This window comes from Lonchura striata, chromosome 8, assembly GCF_050655825.1.
Source record: "Lonchura striata isolate lonStrDom1 chromosome 8, ASM5065582v1, whole genome shotgun sequence".
Classification (NCBI taxonomy): domain Eukaryota; kingdom Metazoa; phylum Chordata; class Aves; order Passeriformes; family Estrildidae; genus Lonchura; species Lonchura striata.
Window position 1 is genome coordinate 27885746 of NC_140710.1, and position 25175 is coordinate 27910920.

The following is a 25175-nucleotide window of genomic DNA, read 5'->3' on the forward strand; positions in this document are numbered from 1 at the left end:
CATGCACTGTGTCCTGGAGCTGAAAAAAGGGAATAAATCTTGCCATTTGGTGTGTATTTCTACTTCAGACTTCAGTTAGCAGAAGACAAATTTCTGCATAGCTTATTGGACCTTCCTCTTCACAAAGGTCCCAGAGATTCTCTTGAGGAACCATAGATTTGAAAATAGGTATAACTTATTTCCCAGCTTTTTGGGGTTTTTCTGCAGTTTGAGATTGTCAGGCAAGCTGTATGGCCTTGAAGCCTGTCTTTTATACAAGCCTGTCCATAATACAGGATGATTTTGTTTCTCTGCTAAAAAATATGAATTAGCCTGCTCTTGATTATCTTCTTTCAAGCAGTTAAAACTTCCTTTCATGGGATGTTTCATGTTGCTTACTGAAAATAGGTCAACCTTTATCTTAATTGCTGTCTTTTCATAGCTCCATATTTTCTAATGTTTTCGGTGCTTATAATACTGAAGCAAAAGAGTTTTTTTTTTTCTTTCTACAAACAGTGACCTGGAGCAGTAACTTTGAAATATTTATTGCACACAAACTGGAAGTAAATACAAAAAAAATTTTGTAGTTGCTTCAGAAGACTGGTTCATGTAAACATAATTTTTACTTTTGGAGACCAGGTTGCAGAGGAAATGTTTGCATCTATCGGGTCTGCAAAGCAGTTTTCTTCTGGAAAGTCGGTGGCTTTCCAGAACTTTGGATTCTTTCTCCTGTGATGGTGTGTGTGTTGCCAGCAGTGCCTTGGCCTCTGGTGCTCTGCAATCCTGTGGATGTACATTGCTGCCTAGGTGTTCTGTATGTGGTGTGTTTTTGCAAGTCTGGATTCAGTGTGAATACATGGCAGAGTTATGGAGGGCAGGAATCAGGATTGTTTTCTATCCTGTGTCCCTTGCTCTGATTCAGGGCTGAATCCCCCTGGCTTTTCTGGAATCACTGCTCTTCACCTTCTCTTGCTCTTTAATCACTTAGGCTGCTTTACAAAGGCAGCTGTAGTGAAATTGGAATGCCTGTCTGGAATGAAGTGGGGAAGCTGCTGGCTTTGAGCCTTCCACAGCTTAGTACTGAACATATGTGAAGGTAAGTTATGACCACTGGACCCAAAACAGTCCAAGTAGTATGGCTTGGTTACTTTTTATCCAGGACTGTGTGTAAGCAAAACACTGGGAACTGATGTACATCAGAGAGGTTGGCTTGAGCAAAACTACATAATAAAGCTCACAGATAGAAGCAACAGTTTTTCTGCAGTCCTTGTGTTGAATCTATAGCTTAAAATATATTTTGGAGAAAGATCCATCATACCTCCACACACACTTTCTCTTAAAACTATGTCTGAATAATTTTGTATCTTATAAGTTCTTAAAATCTGTCAGAAAACCTTTTCTGAATGTCTTATAAAAAAATAATTAAGAAAGAGTATGTCTTTCTTTCACTGATTTTAGAAAATTTCTCCTGTGTATTTGTTCTTGACCTTCTGTGTGTGTATGAGATATTGTTCACCAAAGGATGGGGGAAGATATCTTCTCTATAGGAACAAGCATGACTGTTCAAGGTTCCTCTTTTGTAGCAATGACTTCCTTGCAGTAGCAGTACACACTTCCCAGTGTTTCCTGCTGTGAAGAGAACTTTGGCAGCAGAATTTATTGTCATCTTTTGGAGGGCATTGTTGGAGAAGCCACTCTTGACTCCTGTCAGCTCCTCATTGCTGTTTGCTGCCCTCCAGAAACTTCAAACTGGTTAAGCAAATGCTAAACCTCATTCCTCAGAATTCTGAGCCAGCATTCAGCTGTTGAGCTCATTAGGGAGTAAACCTGATGTGACTGTGGACTGAACAGCTGTCTGTATGTTCTGACTAATGCAGTCAGAAATAAATTCTTACATTCTTAACTTTAAACTTTTCATCAGAAAGGGCAATTTAAAAAATTAGATGCTTGAGTTTAGTAGTAGAGTCTGTTCTTAGTTTTTGTTTGTGTCTAGTATGTCAGCTGTCAATTTTTCTTTGTGTGTAGGAAAAGGGAGGTTTGAAGTGAATAATTTGGTAGTGAGTGAAAAAGAGGACTAGAGCCAATGACACAAGGGAAATGAGAGTGACCATCCACTGGCTGCAGGTGACTGGAAAGTCCAGAATGTTTGTGTGTTTCTTCTTGTTACTAAAGAATAAAAAAGCTTCTTCAGATGTTTTTCTGTTTTTCAACTTTAATGCATGATTCTTTTAGAGAAATTTTCATTCTTTTTATTGCTTTTCCTCAAAAGCACTTAGCTGAAATATTAGATCCTGTGTCTTTATAATGAAAAAATAAAAATCTTTTCTCTTTAGATAACTGGTGTAAGTCACAATAGTCTTCATGAGAATCACAGCTATACTCTTGAGTAAAGTTCATGTCAGTTGAAATTGTTTAGTTTGAAGAAATAACTTGGTTATGATAGTTGGTGTCTGGCATTAAAACCTGTTTTTGGTCAAAGACTGATCATAAAATCTGCTGTATAAAGCTTTTCCCAAATGCCTGATCTGCTTGTGTTTGTGTTTTACTGCCAAACTGAAGCTAAAGTGGTTTTGTTTGTACTGCAGTGGGCTAGGGGAACACTGACAGTAATGAAGGACTGGAAAAGGGGTTCTGGGGTGCTAATTTATCCAGTTAATGTCGTTATGTATAGAAAGTGTGTGTCTGCACTGGTTGTGGTGGTTTAAGCTGCTTGTAAAGGCAGACTTGGAGTACACTCTAAACACATTAAAGGCTTCATAACTCAGGAGTAATTACAAGAAAGTGTATGGTATGCTGTGAAAGTATCTGACCTGAGTAAGGAGCTCTAATGCTTATAATATTTATTTTCAGGCTAATATTTAGGATGTAGAAATTCTCTAAAGCTCCCTTTACCCATATGGGGCAAGAATAAGTATTTAGTGTACTTAGTAAATACATTATGCTTCTGTATTTTCATGATCCTACTTTTCTTTGGCTTTACAAATGATACATTTTTCCTCCTTTTATTATTGAAATACTGCTACAGAAAACATTTCCTAGTTCACATGTTGCCTGTTGGTTCTTCACTGTAGAAAGAAGAACTGGTGATAACAATGTTGGCAGTCTGCATTTGACTGATGAAAAAGAAAGTAGAACCATTTTATGTTGGAGTTTGTGTTACTCTCCCATAAGCAAGCACAAAAATTAATGAGACTAAAACACAAAACTGTCAAAGTAGGATATCTTGTGATCCCTCCTGTGTGCAGGTGTGCTGGGAGTAGTGTCTGAGGGTTCATTTTTTGTCATCATCAGGTGCAGCAGTAAGAGGTGTGCAGTGGGAGGAAGAGGAGTCTCTGATAGCCTGGACCTTTGCTCCTAATTTGACTGACAGTCACCTCTACTGTTTTCTCCAGTGCTGATGTCATGCAAAGATAGTGGTTCTTCAGGATATACTGTTTTTGGGGACCATAACTGATGGCTTTTCACTGCCTTCAAAGAGTTCTGTAATAACTGACCTTCACTTTCACATAGAGGATTTACTTTGAAATTAGTATTTCAAGCTAGATTTGTTTTTTATTGCAAACAAGCTCTGTAGCAATGTTTTTACAGCACTTGTTAAATACAGGTAGTTAAACTTTATGTAACATACTTAAAATCTCGTGTGGGAAAACCTTGTCTTTCTCTTGCCAAGAAAATCTTTAAGGCTTTAAAAAAATGAAACAAAATCTATTGCAGCAGTGAGTCCATTATGTGGGCTGGGTGGAACTCTGCTTACATCATATTACAGGAAAATATTCCTGTTTGTGGTTGGTCTAGAGATATGAAAGGTGTCAGAATGTGTGAAACTGCTCATCCAAATTTGTATTTGTGGGCTACTCTGAGTATCCCAGCTGTTATTTAGAGCCTTTTTTATAAAGTGATTTCAAATGAGTTTTTATGCTGTAGAAGTCACTTATCTAAAGAACTTGAATTCTTTTTTCTGGGATTCCTACATGTAATACCTTGACTGGGTAGATGGGTAAAGCTGTGGTTTGGTTAGAGAGAGGGAAAAGCTTTTTGAGGAGCTGCATATAAGTTAAGCCAAGTCTTTGAAAGGGCAAAAGCATGTTGACTATAGTTTCAAAAATGATAGAAAATACTAGTATTGAAAGTTGTCTAGTTTCCACACATGCTTTTTTGGTTTGAAATTGCTCAACTTTCTGTTCCTGCTTAACATCATAAGTAATACCTGTTCAAAATGGTGGAGGACACGCATGTCTTTGTTCTTTTATGTGCTGTTTTTCTGGTTCCTAATAGCTAAACCTAAGTCAGCATTCTTTCCTTGATCATTGGGTGGTTGGAATTGGAAGAGAAGCAAGAGTGGTGCAGTTCTGCTCCTTGGTGCTGCTGGGAAGGGCAGGGTGAAGCTTAACCTCTTCTTGTTCCTGCTCACAGCAGATGTGGCTTGAGCTGTTCCTCCTTGGGCACCTTGCAGCCACCCAGAGGTGACAGTCACAGATTTTCCCCCCTGTGCTTCTGTGTGTGACTCACCTGAGCTCTGACTCCTAAGCACGAGATATCCCAGCACTCAGCCAGAGCAGTGCTTTTCAGGAAACTGGACTGGAAGTGGACCATGTGTAGAAGTACATGCTTCTTTTATGGAGTCTGAAAATATATTTCCCCTTTTTGACACAGAAAATATAAAAATAGATGAATTTAAAATAGTTACAAAAAGTCTAAGATTCAGCTCTTTATTCTCTAAGGAGTGAGGGAAGACATTGTGAGTTACTGTAGGTCATGCTGGCTTTATTTGGTGGATACCTACAATAGGTGTCCTCATGCTGACATTCTTGGAATGTTTCAGCTCTGTATTTTTATAGGGACTTTCATAGGCTGAACATTATTTTGCCCTTTCTGTTTCTAGAGATGGGAAAACTTGTTCTTGGTTGTTTATTTATAGTTTTGATGTAGATATTTTATATTTATGTTTACATTACTTGTATTTATATTTTTTAAATTGTGTGGTTAATTTTAACTGTTGCAGGTGGTTTCAGGGAAATTAGGTGAGAAGGATCTGGTTGTGGTTTAGTAGTACCACTTTTCACTTTACCACCTATAGATATAAAGGATAACAAAAGCCCCTAAACATAAGTGATTGCTAAAGAATGTTTTTATGTGGAGAGCATACACTTAGTATGCAGATTTTGGAAAGTTAGTCTTCAAGTAATCTGTATCCTCACATGAGCTTTGTGACATTCTGGGTAAGGAAAATACCTGTATGAGGGAGAACCAAGGGCACAAATTAGGGAGGTAGAGGAAGCAGATTCTGGAAGATTAAAAACAGGTGAAGTCAAAGCTCTGGAGTGAACCTCTTCATATGTTATCTATATGCATAGATAACAGCCACTGCTGTTAAATCATGGGATTTTTAAACAACCTAAAAATGATAAGGTTGCTTATACCAATTAAATCAGAGTTTGAGAAATACAGTAGTATAATTTTAAGTATTAAATTATTCCACAATAACTTTATATGATGTCTCTTAATACACTGTGTACAGCATCAAAACTAATTTTTTTTTCATTCATAGATTCTGGTGGCAGGAGGAGAATAGTGACCTGAGATGGAAGTCAAAACATCCTTTAGCAAAGCCAGCAGGATTTCTGAGACCGTATCCACGTTAATTAATGAAGAATTTGTCTTGGTTCATCAGAAATCTGAGGATGCTTCTGGAAACGATGAGAAGCCACAGCTAAAGGTTTGCTATGATTTTTTTTTTAAATGTGTAGCAAGGTTTGTATTGATGAAAAGAGTGCATAATTGGTGTGTGTTTGAGGAGAGTTTTAGACTGTCGCTTTTGTCCTTGCTGGCTACCAGTGAAATTAACAGCTTGGATTAAACAAACCTGTCCAAAAGTGGCAGTTCAGGTTTTCTTTTAATAACTTCTTTGGGGGTTAGCTTTGTTGTATTCTGTGGATCTGTACATTAGTAAAGGGCTTTACAAAGAATGAGATTTTTTTTTTAAAGCTTAATATTCTTTATTGAGGGATCAGAGACTGTTATCTTAAAAACATGTAATTAGACTTTATAGGAATAGATTACACCATGTCTTGCACTTTTAGTTTCTAATTTAGTTTTCTTGCTTAGTGCTACTTTAGGCATAAGTAAGACATTTTCTAAAAGATTTCTACGTCTAAATAGCAGAATATTTTAGCACTTTGGTGACAGCTGATAGGTTAAATTCAAATTTTGCCATTTAAACTGTAGTAGCCAATGTACTGGTTTTGGTCTGCTTGGAACAATAGGACTTTGTTCCCCCTGAAGTGACAGCAAGTACCTATTCTGTCTTTGCTGTACTGTTTGACAGTTATTTACAGCTGACAATTTCTGTCTGTATTAGACATTATCTGGAAAGAGGCTGGTGAACTGGAGGCAGAATCCATGATGCAACATTGGCTGTGGTTTTCTTTTTTGTCTGAAAAGCTGGTACTTGTGAAAGGTTCTGTTTTTCTTTTAAGGAGCATGTATCTCCAATTTTTTTGTTTCCTTAGGCTTGCACTGTTCTTATGTGTGGGAGAAATAATTAAGCAGCTGACATTGACTGGATATTACTAAGAAAGTAAAATTTTCTTTAAGACTAATTACAGCAAAGTCTGTTGACCTCTAGTGTGGATGGGGGGCGCTAAATACATAAATCTGTTATTCTAAGAGAAATCTGTAGTTTTTTGATGGCTTTTGAATTAGCAGTGAGAACATCTGCATGTTATGTAAGGGGATCTGACAGTGGATCGTATTTGATTCAATTATATTGATTCTTGGTTTGTTGCCTCATTCAGCAAAGTTTCTTAACTTTTGCAATTAGCAAGACTATATATTTGAAAACTAATAGTGAAAGCAAAACTATAAATACCTTAAAAAATGTTATCTCCTTCTGCTTACAGGTATTTTCAGATGGAGATGAGGAGTTGGAGAAGGCAATGGAAGAGATACTGCGGGATTCTGAGAAAGACCAGGATGTCACTGCAGTCCCAGAAGGATTCAGTGATGGCAGTGGGCAGGCAGCTGCAGATGGGTCAGCAGGACAAACAACCCAGCCATCTTTGCAACTTGTTTTAGACCCCTCTGCTACAGGTATTGCCCGAGTGCTTTCCCTCTTCATCACACATGGCAGGTTTTTTCTTTATGGAGTTTCAAGTTAACCCTAAAATAAATAAAGCTTTCCATGGCTTCAATCCAAAATTATGTTGGAGAATACCCTTGGAGCTTCCTCTTAGTTGAAGATTATAGGTAAGAATAGGTATCATCAGACTGATACCTTGATCTACTCTGCTTTGTTCAAGATAATGTTCATTTTGTCTTCAGCCAAGGATTAGTTGGGACTAAGGATTGTATGAGTTGGTGAGTGGGTGACAGGTGAGGTGAATCTGCTGCTGCTGGAGCTCAAGAAGTTTCAGGGCAGTGCTTATGGATAGTTCTGCCTGCAGATGAAATACACCTTGAGCAAACTGATTGAACTGTCCACCTCTGATGGTGTCACCAGGTAGCAGTAAGGATAGCTTAGGAATGATTGTGGTACTTGCCTGGTATTTGAAGTTTTCATTAAAAGGGGAGGACTGAAAGCTTTTATTAAGTAAAATATATTACAGCTTTTTTAGATACATATAAAAAGCCTACGGTATAAAAATACATGTGTTCTGTTACATATATTAGAGATACAAGGCTGTGGTCATCTTTTTGTGCTTTAAGCTGTAATTCTTTTTACCTCAATAGCATGCAGGGCACTTCTGTGGTATTCTGTCAGCTAATTCCCATAGCATCTGTTGGAAATAAAATAAATATGTTCTTGTGGTAGAATAAGATAGTTTATATGAAGTGGAAACACCCTTCTCTTAATTACATGTCTGCTGTATTTCTGAGAAACTTACCTTACTGTCTTCCTGTTTGACATTCTTCAGACAGAACCCAACCCTTAGCATGAATGAACAAAGAAATACTTGTAGATATGTTTCTCTCACCCCACTCCAGCCCCAACAGGAATAATTCCGTTTTACAGCCTTCATGATTCTAAGTATTATAGGAGTATCAGCTCTAATAAGAATTAGGAATAACAAAGCACACAGAAGGGTCAGGGCTAGGTGATCCTCAAGGTCCATTCCAGCCCTTTAATATTCTATGATTCTGTGACTGATTAAAAAGATTTAGAATGTCTGTGCTGTGTTTCTGTGGTGCTAAAGAGACTCAAAATGCAGTTTGTCCCCATGCTACCCTTAGAAACATGAATTAGATTAGAACAGACTTCTGTTAATATTAAGCTGCCAAATAGATTTCTTGCTATTGGAGCTGAACTGTCTGCTCTTGTGTCTGTTCCTGGAAAATGTAGGAGGTTTTGCTGTGGAACTCACTGGAAATAAAAAATGTGTAAAAATAAAAGCAAATGGCTGAAGAAGCATTTTCTTAATTTTCAGAAATCTCTGCACCGAGGCCATCTTCTCCCAGTGAACCCCTGGAAGAGGACAGTGTGTTGTTTAACAAACTGACTTACTTGGGTTGTACAAAGGTGTCAGCCCCACGGAATGAACCAGAAGCTTTACAAGCCATGGCAAGCATGAAGTCCTCAAGTCAAGCCCCTTTACCTGTAACGCTCTATGTTCCAAACATTCCAGAAGGTTCTGTAAGGTAACACACAAGAGTTTCATTTGTTGCTTAAGCAGACACATAAAAAGTGGTTTCTCACTTTGTTACTTGCACAGGGAATTAGAATTGCTGGATCTGTGCTTGAGGTTCTTGCTGAAGACAGTTAATTTTGAGAAAGTCCTCTGAAGCAGCAAAATGTGTGCCCAGATTTAGCATGCAATGCATGGCTGGTGGTGCCAGTTACCACACCTTGTCAGCAAAAGCATCTCTTTCTACCTTAATATCTGCTTAAATCTAATAACAGAGATACTGGAAAGGCAGAGCTGATGATACCTGTACTCTCCTGACCTCCCTAGTCAACACTTCTAAGGTTCATGTGTTGCAGGAGTCCTTCTGGTCTTGGGTTTGCTGTAGAAGTGTAGTTTAGACTCTCCCGTCTACTGTTCAGAGTTAAGGTGCCAGTGTCTGTTTCCAGTCATTGCTGTGCAGAAGCAAGCTCTGACCCATGTCTGCCTCGTGATGTCAGTCTCCAGATACTAGAGAAGGTTCTTTTCCCATGTGAGAAGGGTCTTTTAATTAGTGATGAGGGAGTCTAATTGCTTGATCAGGGTGTACTAAACATGCACTTGTAGCATTTTGCATCCAAAAGTAGGGAACATTTCAATATCTAAGATGTTTATTTTTAAGGTCTGATATCAAGGTACCTGAAGGATATGATTAGATTTCCTTCCTTGCCTGAGCTGTGTTTACTCGTCTTGTGGAGGAAGAGAAGGCCTTCAAGAACCTGTATTCTTTTCTTCCATTTTTTTCTTTGAACCTAATTTGAGTTTCATTTGACATCATAAAATTGTTTCATTTGTATACTTGTACAACAGCAACAGTCACCTGGACACAAGATGTAAGGTGTTCAGTGCCTATTTTTTGTACTCAGTGTGGCCATTCAGGAGGGTTGCTTTGCAACTGAAACAGGAGGTTCCTCTGATCTTTAGTTTCAGAGGAGATCAGTAAATGTGGGACTGCTTAAGAACCTGCACAGAACTGAGAAATTGAATCCACATGTGACATAGCATATTCCATCAAAGCTTAGGTGATGCTAGTGTTGGCTTTGAGGAATATGTTCATACCCGATGTCTGAATACTTGTCCTGTGAGGTTCCAGTTATCACGTTATGCCAAAATTAGTGTACTGAATCCTCCCAGGTCTCTTCTTGCCTTTAGGCCTATATTTTTATTGTTACAGACTTGAGCTTTTAGGTGACTAATGTTCATTGGTCCTTGATGTGAATGTGCATATGGAGAAGTAGTGAAAAGACAGAGGAGAATATTTGTTATTCTTTAAAAGTCACTATCTACAAGTCTGTTCTGAAACACCACTCCTGCTTTAAAAGTTTCTCAAATATTCTTTGGGTTCTATGTTTGAGAGTATTTTAAAATCCTTGGATGAGGTCTTAGATCTGTGATATTTACCTGAATGTGGCAGCATTTGCTAAGCTGTATAGTCCTGTTGATTCTGAAATTGTTTTCATAATGATTTCTTAAACAGATATATCAATTTCTTTTTAATGTTGCATTTTCTTTGATCTTTGTATAAAAATCACATGTTTATGGTTTTCTGTGGTTTCTGCATTTCTTTTGTGTTTTTCACAATGGCAGTTGTTTACTGTCTGATCTAGAGGTGCTGTATTTGTCTGTATTATGGCATATAAAATAAGTTATTACAACCAGGAACGTTTACACCTTAAATTTGTAAAGCATAACATGTCTGTTCCTGTTGCCCATCTCATCTACTTGAATTTAACAATAATTAGAGTTTAGATCCTTGTTTATCTAATTGCAGAAAAGCCTTTTAGGTAGGCCTGTCTGTTTTACTGACCTGTTCCTTTGATCTTCCCTGTTTCTTTTCTTGCCAGAATAATTAATCAATTGAGCAATTTGGAGATAGCCTCATTTCCCATCTATAAAGTGTTGTTTTGTGTGAGGGGGCAAAATGGGACTTCAGAGAGTGACTGCTTTGCATTTACTGAGAGCAGCTGTGGGACAGAAGTGTTCCAGATCCATGTTTTCTCCTGTGAGATTAAAGAAGCTGTAAGTATTCTGTGGTGCACAGTGACTGGGAAGAAGGATTCACACAGTGTTTGAAGAGGTCATTCCCAATGTGGAAATGGTATATAGTGCCTTGAAAAATGTGTTAGCACATATGAATGAGTTATGCAGGAAGTGCAGCTATTCATACATGAATATTATTATGATTTTAAGTTTTTGCTTTTAGTATTTGAACAAAATTCCAAAGCACGCTGCAATTGGAAGATCTGGAAAGCCTCATCTGGGGCTTTTGCCGGCTTCATTTAGGTGTGTTTCATACTGAATTTGCAATGCATACCTTTGGAAATAAAAGGAACCATGCTACAGTGCTCTCCCCTAGATATTTTAGAAAGAGCTGTGTGATAATCTGGGAGAAAAGGACTGCTTAGGGTGGGAAAAGATGCTAAAAAAGAAGAAACGTCCTTGGGTTTTGACATGTGCCAGAGCAAGCTGCATGTTGTGTTGTTAAAAACACAACTTGAAAAGTACATTTTGCAGGTCCTCTAATGAGTTGCATTCCCAATCTCAAATCTAATTTATTTTAACTCCCTGAACATGACATGATCAGGGAATGTCTCAGGAATGGAAATAGATGTTGGTGCTGAAATGGCTTGGTTATTGAACATGTGATGTTGAGTGCTTTGTGGTACACCAGTGCTTTATGGTACATCAGGCATGATATGTGTTCAGTACAAGAGGCGAGTGATTTTTGACCTTCAAGAACCTCACAATGCCTCATTAAAAACACCCTTATTTTTGATCACAGTATTAATGATTTTGCTTTTCTGCAGGTCAGCCGAATTTTGTATAGTTTCTCCACGGCATTCAAGCGTTCTTCCAAACAAGCGTCTGATCATGTGAAGGACTTTGTTCTTCCCACACCTGACAGTGACATGTACACTTTCAGTGTCTCCTTAGAAGTCAAAGAAGATGATGGAAAAGGAAATTTTAGGTAATCAGGATAAAAAGGGAAAAGCAGAAATCTCTTTGGAAAAAGCACAGAGCTTCTTGCCACACTCACAGCTACTGTATTGCAACAAAATTCATTTGACCTCTTTTCATGAGTGGACATGCTGTAAATAGGAAGCTTCTCTTTTATGTTACAGTTTTCTCTGTATTTATTTTTTCTGTAAAAAGATAATTCAGAATACCTTCTTCAAGTGAGTTTCTTTTCACTGCATAATTTCTTTTAGCGAAGCTCAATGAATGTCTGTGCAAATGGAAAATATAGTAAGAAGTCTTTTAGAAACTTTATTCAAACTAAATTTCTTAAGTAAACACCATCTAGTGGTCTCTTTTGATTTTTTTAAAAAAATCTAATGAATTTTGAATTAATTTAAAGTTTAGAAAGCATAAACTCTTTTCTGTATTTAACAGTTCATGTTGTATACCTGCTGAAGGATGTTTCTATTCTTTTAGCCCTGTGCCAAAGGATAGAGATAAATTGTACTTCAAACTTAAACAGGGAATTGAGAAGAAAGTGGTGATCACAGTTCAGCAACTTTCCAACAAAGAACTGGTCATTGAAAGGTAAAAATCTTATGTAAATGATGAAGGTTGGATTTTTGAAAGAATGGTATTTAACGTAATTTTCTGCGACTTGGCAAGTTATGTGGTAGAAAAAAATGTACCAATAACACAAAGTATGATTGCACAACAGAATTTGTGCCACCAGATGGCAATCTTAGCAAAAGAGTAACAATGAGAGAATCGTTTCTAGTGAAAAGAAGATTCAAGATAACAGGAGAATCAAGAAAACCTGCCCCCAGCCCTCCCAAAACATGACTGATCTCTTGACTTGGTTTCAAGCTTTTACTTCAGAATGGAAACTAAAGTTTTAGACAAGGGATATACAGTAGAATTTTTATAGTTGTTTTTGTGTTGTAAAATTAGGCTTTTGCTACTCATTGACTTAAAATCTACTTTCAGTGTAATTTTAATTTAAACAGTTTTGCCTTCAGGATTCAATTAATGAGGCATTTATGAATAGCATTTGATTATTGCTTTTCTCCTCAATGTACAAGTACCTTACTTAGAAATTAGCTTTTATTTTGGTGGTGTTTCGAATATTCGGTTGGGGATGTTATTTTTATCACCACAAGCTTTGCTGTGTAAAAGTTATTTAATTGGAATGACACAGGCTTGTAAGTCATTTTATGTGCTTACCCTTGATAAGATTAAAATTCAAAACGGGTGAAAGATGAATTCAAATTATATCAGACTGAGGTTCTGAGTAATTTAATCTTCAAAGGTATTTCCAAGTGAAAATTACAATGCAAAAAATGTTTCTGAAGAAATTTGGTTCCTGGTCTAAAGATTTTAAAAATCTTTTGTAATGGTTTCAGGAAATCAAACTTGGTTGCTGCTCAGAGAAAAAATTCTCCTTCCTGGTGTTTAGACAGAGCCTGGGGTTGGGTTGGGGTGATGCAGAAAATTATTCTCTTGCATTACTTTGGCCCTTCCTGCTCTTGTTCCCTCTTTGACCTGGGTTTTGCCAGTTTTTATTTGGATCAAAGCAGCTGAAGAGATGATGCTCATTTCTGAGTCATGTGTGGCACTACATAGGTTCAGTCCCACAATGGGGGATGTCAAGTCTCAGTTGTTTATAGGATTCAGGAAGAAAATTCTGGTTAATTGTCAGGGGCTTTAAGGAAGATGTTTTTGAGAGTGAAATAGCCTTTCATCCTCAGAGATGGAAGAACTGACACTCTCTCAATACAGTGATGTTTAGGTATAGTTTGCTACCAATCATACAGGAGAGTGAATCCTGAGTTTTGTAGATATACCTTAGGTTAAAGTCTAGGCTGGTGTCCTTGAACTGAATAACAAAATATTGATTGGTTTCTCTTTAGTGGTAGAAATTCCTCAAGATCACAAAATACCAGAATGGTTTGGGTTGGAAGGGACCTTGAACTGAATAACAAAATATTGATTGGTTTCTCTTTAGTGGTAGAAATTCCTCAAGATCACAAAATACCAGAATGGTTTGGGTTGGAAGGGACCTTAAAGATCACCCTGCTCTGTCATGGGCAGGGATACCTTCCACTAGATCAGGTTGCTTCAAGCCTTGTCCAGCCTGGCCCTGAATACTTCCAGGGATGGAGTAACCACAGCTTCTCTGGGCAGCCTGTGGCAAGGCCTCACCACCCTCACAGGGAAGAATTTTTTCCCAATATCTACTGTAATCCTGTCCTCTGACAGTATGAAGCCATTCCCCCTTATCCTGTCATGGTGTTAACTTAATATTATCAGGCTTATCCATGAGTAGCATTTGTATTTTTATAAATTAAAATATACATTGGTGAATAACAATAACAGTTCTTTCATTTTTCTCCTGCTGGTCTAGAAAGTAGCAGAGTATGTGCAACTGCACAGAGCTGCTTGGTAGCCACCTTATGTGCAGAAATCCAGCAGGTCTGAGTGAGGCTGAGGCCACAGTCTGTGCAGGTCACTTTAAATCCTGGCTGTGTGGTTGAGCCCCTTCATGTTGGAGGCTGAATGTGCTGACACCTGTTTCTGTAAAATCCATCTTCTGCAAGTGAGAGTCCTGACCTGGTTTGAACTGATTTTCCTCTTTGAAATAAGAGGGAAGAAAAGCCCTGACTCTTCTTGCAGCAGGATGCGGCTAGGCAGCATAAGTCTGCTTCTGTAAGAGGCAGGGGTTACTTGTACCTGATTCCCATTCTTTTGGAAACACAGTTTCCAAAAGTTTTGGCTGTCACACATCAGAACTTGCTTTCACCGGAGTGATCTGCAGCTGGAGGAGCATCTGGGAGCTGTTGTCATTGAAAGGCACAGATATTTGGCCTGCCTCTGTATCTCTGTATCTTACATTTCTGTGTAGCAACTGTACCAGGAGCTCATTATCCCCCTACTACTATCAGTGGTAGCTCTCTCAGGGCTGTTTCTGCCCCAGGAACAAGAAGTATTATGTATGCTATTAGGTTCTGCCCAGGTGAATTAGTCTCTCAGAGAATCTGGTTTGTGTGGCTAAATCCAAATCCTGGATCTGAGCTGCCTTGGGTGCTTTACATGGCACTGCATTATGGATAAAGATAAACCAAAATCATTGTCTACTAGTTTATTTACCACTTGGATTTTTGTGATTCTAGTAGTGAAAGAGTATGGAGAATGGAAAATACGGCTGTGGATGTAAGTTACTGTTAAGTGTAATGAGGTGGAAAATGAAAACCACATACCCCTAATGTAATAGGAGAAAGCTAGGGTAGGGTAGTAATTGCATATATTAAGACTTTTACAGTTATTAGTGTTACTAAAATTTTGTTTGCTGGTGTCCATATGTCCAGGCAATGACCTGGTTGTGCAGGCAAAGACCTAAGGTTGTTTAAAAAACCTATGCAAGACAGATTGATCATACTCCACTATGAATAAAAACACCAAACAGAATTATGTATTTGCAACAAACAGCAAAGGAGAGAAAGAGATTATTTGCAGGAACCTCAGACCTGGATTTGTGCCTTTAGTAGTCAGGAAGTTTGAAAATCTGAATGTCTGAGGAAGTTTTTTCTTTTGTTTTGTGGGGTTTTTTTTGTTGTTGGTTTTTTTTTTTTTTTTTTTGCTTAAAAATATCAAGAGCATTTTCTTGTAAAATGATTGGACTGGACTGCTGGAATTCAAGGCCCTGTATATGACACAAATTCAGATTTTAAAAAATTGAAGAATGAAGTCTTAAAATTGTTGTTTCTTGGGTTTTTTTAAGGGTCTATGATGCTATGTGATTTTTTTGCAGCAGTGCTATTATGAATAATTAATAAATTTGTATTTTTCCTATGATTACATGAGAACAATTTTTTAAATGAACTGGGGAGAGTGAATATTTTGCTGCCAGTCTCCATCACTAATGTATAGGAATTGTTGGTATCTTTGAACTCTTTATTATAAATGGTCTTGAGGAATAGTTGAGTTTTCACAGGCCAGATGCTAGTTTCTGCCATTTTCATTCTGGAGAACAATTTCATTGTCTTTTCTGTAACATGTATTGTTATTTCCTGAGTGTTGCCATAACAATAACAAACAATTCTCTGAAAGGTACTCTTAAAATTAGAAGCAGTAGGTGGCTGTCCATTATGTTCAAGCAAAGACTCTTGTATTGTGAAAAGCTAATATATGTACTTTTCTTTCTTTTTTTTTGTTTTTTTAATAAACTTCACAGGTGCTTTGGGATGTTGCTAAGCCCTGGACGAAATGTGAAGAACAGTGACATGCATTTACTAGACATGGTAATACATAGCTCTAATAACCTGTTAAATAACATAAGGTGATTTGAAAAAAAGAAAAAACAAACTCCAGCAAAATGAGCTTTTAATATCTTTTGCTTTGTTTCTTAAATCCTTTGATTTGATATCTGCAATCATAAGATGGACAAATCATTTCAATTCATGTCAAAACCTGTTGTATCTGGCTTTTGTTCAATTAGTGAAGCAGAGATTAGGTTGTTATTTATTAGTGAGATTTCTGTATTATGTTAAGTGTGTTCCCTAAAAAATTAGAGCAAATCATTGCTTTCATATTTGGGTGCCAGAGCAGTGCTCTTAATTTTCCAATGGTCTGAAAATTTTGTTTGTTTCCTTCATTTGATTTTAAATTCTTGCCAAGAATTTGAAGTATTCACTTGCCTTCTACAGTATTCTATTTCTTAGAGTTGCTTCTGAGAGAACTGCAAAACAGTGTGATCCTTTGTGATAATACCAAGTTACTTTCTTGCTGTGGATAATACAGCCAATTTCAAGTTATGAAGTGCTAGAGTGTCCTGGTTTCGGGCAAATTTGGGAGAGTAAAACCCATTAGACTTTTTGTGGCTCTACAGCCATCCCTGTTTTGCCTAGTCCATTTCTATGCTCATTCTGCTGGTTCTATTTATCAGGATTGAGTTCTCTTGTCAGACTCATTTATTGGCCTGATTGTATTTACCATCTCATTTTTTGCCTTGTTTTATTTGCTGATTTCAGTTCAGATTTTTTCTTTTTATTATTTGATTAAAAAACTGTATAAATTATAATGAGTTTTGGGGTGTTGTCATTCCTATAGATCTATACAACACCATTTTACTATATTTGAATTGCTGTCTTTACTCCGTCTTGAATTCTATTTACATTCACATTCCAGGTACATTTAACTGTTGGATGTAATGAATTGTTAGTTTGTTTATCGACTGTAGCACAGAAATAGACATTTGTGATTTCCTTTCAACCTCCTTTCTCTGTATTTAAATCTGGTGAACTCAGTCACTCTTAGATCCCTAACAGGCCTGTGTGATCCATAGAGACTGTTCCAGAGAAGTTCAGGGAGCATGTACTTGCCTCATACTAGTAATAGTTCATTCCATTAATTCATTTTCTTTAAGGTTCCTAGAACTATTTCTCATCCCTGTGCCCCATCTCATTGATCTCAAACCATGACTATGATACAATCCTGTATGCTTTTATTTTTAGGAATCTATGGGAAAGAGTTCTGATGGGAAGGCTTATGTGATTACTGGAATGTGGAATCCTAATGCACCCATGTTTCTAGTACTTAATGAGGAAACTCCAAAAGGTAGTGGAACCTGACCTGTGTGTTTGTTTTACCCAGCAGGGGTTTGGTGTGTGCACTTTTCTCTTGGCAATCATGATGCATGTCTAAGTCCATGGAACATTATGTTCCAAGAGTCCATTGCTAGGAATTTTTCTGTATAAACATGCCCAACACAGAGTTGTGAATAACTGTTCATAGAATGGTGTGCTGCTGATTTGGAAATGCTAAATTAATGTTTGGGGTTGGTGTGCCTGTCCCTGGTTATTGGGATTTTTGTTTGTACTCAGCAAAGCAGTATGCAGAGCAGGCATTAGGGTTCTCCTCCTTCTAGCTGCGAGTTGATTACAAATTTCATACCCTGCATCTTGGGGCAGCTGGCAATGATGCATTCAAGTGCTTGATTGTGTGGCAGAGTTTTTTATTGCTGGAAGTTACATTCTCTTGTGGGATTTAAAAACTTGGAATGTAAATCTGGAGTTCATTTTCTGTCCTGAGGCAGAGCTCAGGTCATTTGCTTAAAGGCATTTCCAAGTGCCTATAGCCAATGTCACTGCTGATGGGTTTTCTATATATGTAACATATAACAGAATTCCTTACACTTCACAGTGCGACCTTATCCTCTGCATGCTCTTTTTGTTTGATGGGGATTGTGTACTTTAATGGTGTTTTCTTTGCATGATGTCTTGCCCAGTCTTTAAAACAAGCTGATAATCTCTGTTTTTGAAGTTCTCAGGTGGTTAATGCACACTGTCATTCTATGCAACAGGCACGGAGGGCATAGAACTCAGACAAATACGTGCAATAGAATCATATAATAAAACAGGATTTTTAATTTGAGCAGCAGTTTACAGATCTGAAGTGTGACTAGTTTTTCTCATGTTTGTGTTTCAGATAAGCGTGTGTTCATGACTGTGGCTGTGGACATGGTTGTTACAGAAGTGGTGGAGCCAGTCAGGTTTCTGCTGGAGACCGTGGTGCGTGTCTATCCTGCCAATGAGCGCTTCTGGTACTTCAGCAGGAAAACCTTCACAGAAACCTTCTATATGAAGCTAAAACAGGTAATGCCTTTGCTTTTTTTATTTAGAACATTTGTCTCGTATGTCCTAATTTGGCCTTTATAAAAGTTAGTATGGCACCTGTTCCTCAGCAGTTTCTTTTAACTATTTATTTCAGGGATGCTCTAATGCATAAGGATTAAGTAGCATGTGTATGGTTTCAGTGCTTTTGTGTCATGGTTTAACCCCAGCTAGCAAGTAAAGCCCACACAACCACTTGCTCACTCCCCCGTGGTGGGATGGAGGAGAGAATCAGCAGAGTGGAAGTGAGAAAACCCGTGGGCTGAGATGGAGACAGTTCAGTAGGGAAAGCAAAAGTCATGTGCTCAAGCGAAGCAAAACAGGGAATTCATTCACCACTTCCCATGGGCAGGCAGGTGCTCGGCCTGGGAAACAGTGTAACACTGTCTTGGGAAGACAGATGCCATCATTCCAAACATCCCCCTTCTTCCTTCTTTCCCTCACTTTACGTGCCAGGCATGATGCCATATGGTCTGGGGCATCCCTTGGGTCACCTGGGGTTAGCTCTCCTGGCTGTGTCCCCTCCCTGCTTCCTGTGCACCTCAAGCCCTATTGCTGGTGGGGTGGGATGAGGGGCAGCAAAGGCCCTGACTCTTGTGTGAGCAGCTGCTGGGCAGAAGCTGTGTTATCAGCACTGTTTCCAGCAGAAGCCCAAAGCACAGCCTCTTACCAGCCACTGTGAAGGAAATAACTCTAACCCAGCCAAACCCAGCACACTTTGTATACTGAATTGTAGTGAGTTGTAAGTCCGTGGTTTTGTGGGCTTAAATTTTTTTGAACCTGCCTATTGAATTCTCTTTAATTGTCTACAATCTAAAGCAAGTCCACTTGATTGGTAGAATTGGGCAATGACTCTGAAATTGTTCACTGTAAAATCAAAGGGCTACTGACATTTACAATATGAGGGCAGATGGCTGTAAGAATGTGGCCCATTAAAGACAAAGGAACCTAATGCTGAGGTATAAGAGAGTGAGGCTGTTAAGATTGTAGCTCAAGTCCCTTCTGGTTTTGGCATTGGCTGAAGTACATACAAGAGACAGATCTGCCCATTCACTGTCGAATGATGTGCAGCTGCAGCCTCCTGCAGCCACTGCTCACCTGCTTTCTCCAAAGACTTTTGTCTTGATATTGGCTCAAAAAGTGAAGAGCAGAGGCCAGTTGTACTGTGAGCATTGGAACAGTGGTGCATGATCTTTGACAAATGGAACCAAAGAGCAGTGATTTAATTTTACTGAGCCTGTGGGACTATTTGAGTTACCATCTTTTTGTGGGGCACAGCAATAGATCTGAAAAAACCAAGCTATGTTGATGTTACATGGGAAAATTGCTGCTGTGTTTAACACTTAGGGAGTAAATAAATCTCAAGCAATCTTGTTTCTGTATTTCTTCTAGAGATTAGCATAGCAACTTGGAATTTAAGGAAGTCTAAGAAATCGGATTGTTACATGCAGATATCTGCATTTTGATATTAAAGAAAATACATCTAAAAGTATTCAGCTCTCAGCTGTTCGATACTTATCTCTTACTAGTTCAGCTTGCCTTTTAAATCACTTGCAACTGTACCACTTTTAATTGAGTAATATGGATACTTTTCTTTTTCTCACCCCCTATAATGTGACAAACATGCACATGCCTCTCTTCCCTGAAGAAGCACGTGCATTTCTTCCTGCTGTAAAATTCAGAGTCTGTTGTGCAGATCTTTGTAAAAGGAATATTTTTAGTCCTACTAATCCTTTTGGAAGGTGATATCCTGACTGTGGTTGACAAGATCACTTTGGGTGACTTGTATCAAGTCTTGATTTCACCAATTCCCAGTTGGACAGCTTGCATTGCAGTAGCTGTTCCTGCCAATACCTTTGAGAGATCCTGTATCTCAGGGCACTGTTAGTCCTTGGGAAATAGCTCTGCAGATGGCAGTGGGATCAGCCATTTGGGAACTTCTTGGGAAGGCAGTTGAGCATTGAGTAGATTCTAGAAAAATCATAACCCTTCTGAGGAAAGATTCAGGCACATTTAATAGTCTGAACTGAGACGCGTAAGGTGTGCTCAGGTATGAAGAATGATAAAAGCTGATAGAAATGCAGGTTAATGTGTAATTTAGTATTGTTCTTGCTAGCTATCTTACCGTATTGTTCATGCACATTTTCATTGTTAGAACATGGTCCTTGTAATGGTGGGTTCGTGCTTTAGAGAAAACCAGTAATCAAATTTTTTTACATTATACACAGGTGGGACTTGGAGTTAAGCAGAATATATGCAGGGAGCTGAAGACTTGTAATAATTTTAACATACAGCAAAACCCACAGTACCTCATGCCTTATTCTTTCAAAAATAAAAACTATAGATAACCATGGTTAATAACATTAGTGCCATCAATACTTGATTGATTTAACCAATTACTTTGTAATTAATCCATAATGGTGTTAATAAAACAGGGACAATGGCTCTAATGTTACCCTGCTTAATTTTTACAAAATGCAGGCTTTTCATGGCTACACCCCAAAATTAGTTAAACTGACTTACTGAGAAATTTAGTCAGCAAAACTGATAATTGAGGCCTCTGTTTTAGAGGAAGTAGGTCTCAATTATTAATCTAAAATAAATGAGTAAATGTTTCTCACTATAAAATTTATATTGTCAGTCCAAACAGTCCCTGTTTAAGCTGCTCATTTGCATAATTTCACCAGCTGGTTGAAATTACTAGTGTTAGTCAGTAGTTTGTGTATATCTCCAGAGCAGGTATTGTGGAGCCTTTCAACTTTATCATATTTGTTCTTCAAACAAGTTGAGGATCCTCTAACTGAAACTAGGCTCTTTTTCATGGTTAATTTGATGATTTTAGTATGTTCCAAAAATTACCTTATCTTTACTGATTAGACAAGATGCACAGAGAAAAATATAGCACAACATTTTGGACTGCTTCATTTAATACTATGATTGGTTTGCAATTGTATATGATTCTCTAAAAATATAGTAGTCACTGAAAAATGTGTTCAAAACTGTAACTCAAAGGAAAAACTAATCCTCTTTTTATTTTAAAACCTGCAACTGTTTAAACTATAGTTTACTGACTTTTTTCATGAGAAAGTCATAGAATCATGAGGTGGTATGGGTTCACAGGGACCTTCAAGACCCCCTGCCATGGGGTTCCATTACATTTCTCATTGTTTTAAATTGTATTCTGCTGAAGAAAGATACCTTTTCCTGTTTTTAGTGAGTAAAGGACTAAAAAGAGCTCGTCACAATTTAAGGCTTTTCAAAAGGGTGAGGTTTTGTTTCTTCTTTAGTCTTGTCTTTACCTACCAAAAAGCTCTTATCATTATTTTCCCCACCTTTGGCATTCAGTTCCTGTTTCACTTACTCCAGTATTTTTTCTTTGTTTTCTCCTCTTTCCCTTAGCTGAGATTTCTCTTCGACTTAATCTCATTATAACTGTTTAAATTTGAAAGTTTTTTTTAATTGTTGTTCTGAACAATACTGAAAATGGTTGTTAAGAAGCAGCTTTGGAAATAATGCAGTTTTTTTTATATTTTCTACCTGTAAAACTGAGAGAAACAGAATTGTCAGATACTGTCATCTATTTTTGCCAAGGCAAAGAAATCTGAGGCAGTCCTGACCAAACTATAGTTTAGCCTTTCATAGACTTATTTTTCAACCTAATACATACCCATATTTTCATTTAGTTTGAAGGAAAAAGCCATACAAGTTCTGGAGATGCAATTTATGAAGTTGTCAGCCTGCAAAGAGAATCTGCCAGAGAGGAAGAATTAGTCACCCCAACAAGTGGAGGAGGGCCTATGTCATCCCAGGAGGATGAGGCAGAAGAAGGTAAGGATAAATGAGCACTTAAGGGTTTCCATGGATAATATACTATTATATTTCTGCTGTTAATTTACTCAATTCATAATACAACTGCTTTGGACAAAAAATCACCAGTATTTTTCTATTAGGAGTAATAATATTTTTACCAAGCCATTGTTTGGATGTCTTCCAATAGCAGGAGCAGATGATGTGTGTCCATCTTTGTGTGCTTACAAATATATTGCTGAGACACCTGTGCTCTGCCAGCAAGTTAGAAAATGCTTTTCAAATGTCTTTTCTTCTGGTCAGAAGTCATTTGTCTTGGAGGTGCTGTGCTACTGAAGAGGACAGCATGAAATTAGGCTTTGAAATGGCAGGTTTTAAATGCCTGTTTTTAAAGAAAACCAAAAAATCCCAGACAGGCTCACATGGGGAATTTCCTCATCCTCGAAGTGTCTCCTTAACATGTGATTTGATTTCTTTCACTTCTATCTAGGGTTTGTTAAAACATCATCTGGTGCAGCTCGAGATTGCTGCAGTTCATGGACCCAGTGTATTTGCCTGCCCCTTCCAAGGCTGACATACCTCAGTGTATTTCCCACTGGTGGTTTAGGGTTTTTTTATTCAGGGGTGGGATGTTTTTTGATTTTTGTCTGTTTGAAGGCCCTTGGCCTACTGTTGTCTCTTTGTACTCTGGGGGTTAGTCCACAGCATTCAGAATAGACTTTCTATGTGCCAGTTTTGATCTGGATATCTGACCTACCAGGAATTGTGATTGTTTTACCAAGTTATTCTTCACATCTCTGGCACTGTTCTGTCAATACTGTAAAAAGTTTCACTCACTACTGTAGAAAAATTCTTCTTTGATTCTTTGTTATTTGTAAGTATTGGATTTTGGCTTGTGCAGTGCGAGTCAGAACCCTGGGTTTAACACAGGCTGGAGCAGGCAGGTGTCTCACAGTTCAAACCCCCCTACTTATCTGAGGTGATACCAAGCTTGCAAAAAAACCCACAATCAGGTGCTCTTTGAACTTTGATCTGATTCCTAAAAAGGAGGGGAATAGGCACAGATCAGCAATGTCAGTCCCCCCTTTGTATCAAGTACCACTTCTGAATAGTTAAAATGCTATTTTCTCCAAAGGATTTCTTCTGTTTCATTGGTGTTTGGGATTGCTTTGCTGTTCAAAGCAAGAATTAGTCCAGATTTGGTCCTTGGAACTTGTGGATCAGTGTAGTGTAATTTAGCTGTTGGTGTTCTTTTCCTTGATGGATGTGTGAGTTGTAGAGCCAAATTGATTTGAGATTTGTTTGATAGGGTAGAGTTTAAACAATTGAATACTTTTTTTTTTCAATATGACTGTCATTGGGAAGAATGCAGCTGTTCCAGAATGTGGTGAATGCAGAACAATTAGGAATAATGTGGTTACTGTCCTCTTGGTACTATTACAGAATGGCTTTATCTTATTACAGAGAAGAAGTATTTCACTGGAGTATGAACCTAAGTTTAACTTTGGTTTAACTCCCTAATGCTAGTTTCCATATTTCAAATGTAGATTACTTCCTTAGAGAAGACATTAAAAACATGATGTGCCTCTGTTCTCATGGAAACCACATTTAGAGTTCTGTGCTGAGAAGTTCTTTATCCTGGAGGATATGCAGGTTCAATGAGTCATTTGCAGTTTTTCTAAATAAATCTCTTCATTCTTTTTTTTTTTCTTTTCAGGGTACTAATTATGATGATGGAAAAAAACCACTTGAGTTTACAATGTCTTGTCTTGGCCTTGGAAGAAGGCTTTTCTTTTTTAATGTTAAGTGTGATAGCTACCTGGCTATATAGGTTCTTTTTACTTTTCTCCTTTTTTTTTTAAATGTTTTTCCTTTTTCATTATATGCCCACAGAATACTCTTCTTTAATTGATTTCAAAAGCACTATACTTTGCATTTTTCTTGTATAAGAATGCACTCTCTGATTCCTGTGTACTCTGCATGCACACAGCTCACTGGGATGTCTTGTGCCATGAGTATATGAATAAAGATGGTCATAACAAAGAAGGCATTTTCCATTATTCTTTTCTTTTTGCTTTGATGAAAGGCCAAACATGGTACCTGCCAATAATGATTTCAATAATCACTATATGAAAGTTAGGCCTAATGTCTTCTAACAAGTGTTTGTAGAAAATGGGTGTCATATACTCTAGCATTCTTAGCTTTTAATATTTTTTTCTAATTTTAGCTTGATTTTTCATGTGAACATTTATATCAAAAGAAATCAGTCCTTTGCTAAGATTGTGCAGTTGTTACTTAGAGATATTTCAGGTCAACCTCACTTTTGTTTTTTAATTACTAATATTGTAATGGATATTTCTGTCAATCCAATCACTTATGGTCCCTCGCTTTGAAGGTGATAATTTAAAAAATAGTTTTAATAATCTCTTGTCAAAACCCAAAATGTAAAATGCACTCCTTAATAAAAAGCTTTCTATTAAATTCTAAATATAATTTAAAAAAGATTAAAACATATAATGAAGAAATTCTTACCCTTTCTGGAAAGGTTTCAAATAAAGTAGATTTAAGTATCAGCTTTAATTAGTTTGCCGAAAAGTTCACTGTTAACCTTAAGTAGAACCTTGTAAGAATGTGCAGAGCACAGTTGGTTGAACTCCTTTTTCTCCTTTCTGGAGCATTAGGGAGGATGAGAGCATGCCTAGAATTGATGGTGTGGGTACTGCAGCATTGAAAAAAGCAAAGCTCAGAGAGCATTTTATTGTAGTATTGTTCTGCAGAGGATGAAGTGGCTGGCTGCACTTGTGAGCTTAAAGACTGGGGGAAATAGCTTTCCAGCAGAAGCATTTACAGGAGGATGTAGTCCCAGGAATAAATAACAAAGGAAGAAAGGGATTAATAAGTTGGCTGCTTTTAGCAGCAGTGCTTGCTCAGACCGTGTGTGAAATGATGACCTTCCTTTGACTCTAATGTTTGAATTATTAGGTTTTTTTTTTAAAGATAAGTAACATTTCAGGAGACCACTAGATAACTCCATTTGAGTTTCTTCTGGAGTCAGGATAAAGTTGGAAGGTTAAGGATGACTGTAAGCAGGAGCAGTTCTGTTCAA

The 25175-nt window shown here is 37.7% G+C and overlaps 1 protein-coding gene across 3 annotated transcripts in view; it reads left to right on the forward strand.

The window, feature by feature from the left end:
- The window catches only part of RABGAP1L (RAB GTPase activating protein 1 like), a 230906-nt gene that overhangs the window by 15387 nt on the left and 190344 nt on the right, over window positions 1–25175 (forward strand). For all 3 annotated transcript variants that reach the window (XM_021546018.3, XM_085586651.1, XM_085586650.1), the window contains exons 2-11: window positions 5528–5695; window positions 6879–7068; window positions 8403–8613; window positions 10481–10655; window positions 11444–11604; window positions 12072–12182; window positions 15826–15892; window positions 17105–17207; window positions 18078–18244; window positions 21946–22090. In XM_021546018.3, coding sequence (XP_021401693.3) covers window positions 5561–5695; window positions 6879–7068; window positions 8403–8613; window positions 10481–10655; window positions 11444–11604; window positions 12072–12182; window positions 15826–15892; window positions 17105–17207; window positions 18078–18244; window positions 21946–22090 — 1465 coding nt within the window. In that variant the 5' untranslated portion in view covers window positions 5528–5560. The remainder of the gene's footprint in view (window positions 1–5527; window positions 5696–6878; window positions 7069–8402; window positions 8614–10480; window positions 10656–11443; window positions 11605–12071; window positions 12183–15825; window positions 15893–17104; window positions 17208–18077; window positions 18245–21945; window positions 22091–25175) is intronic.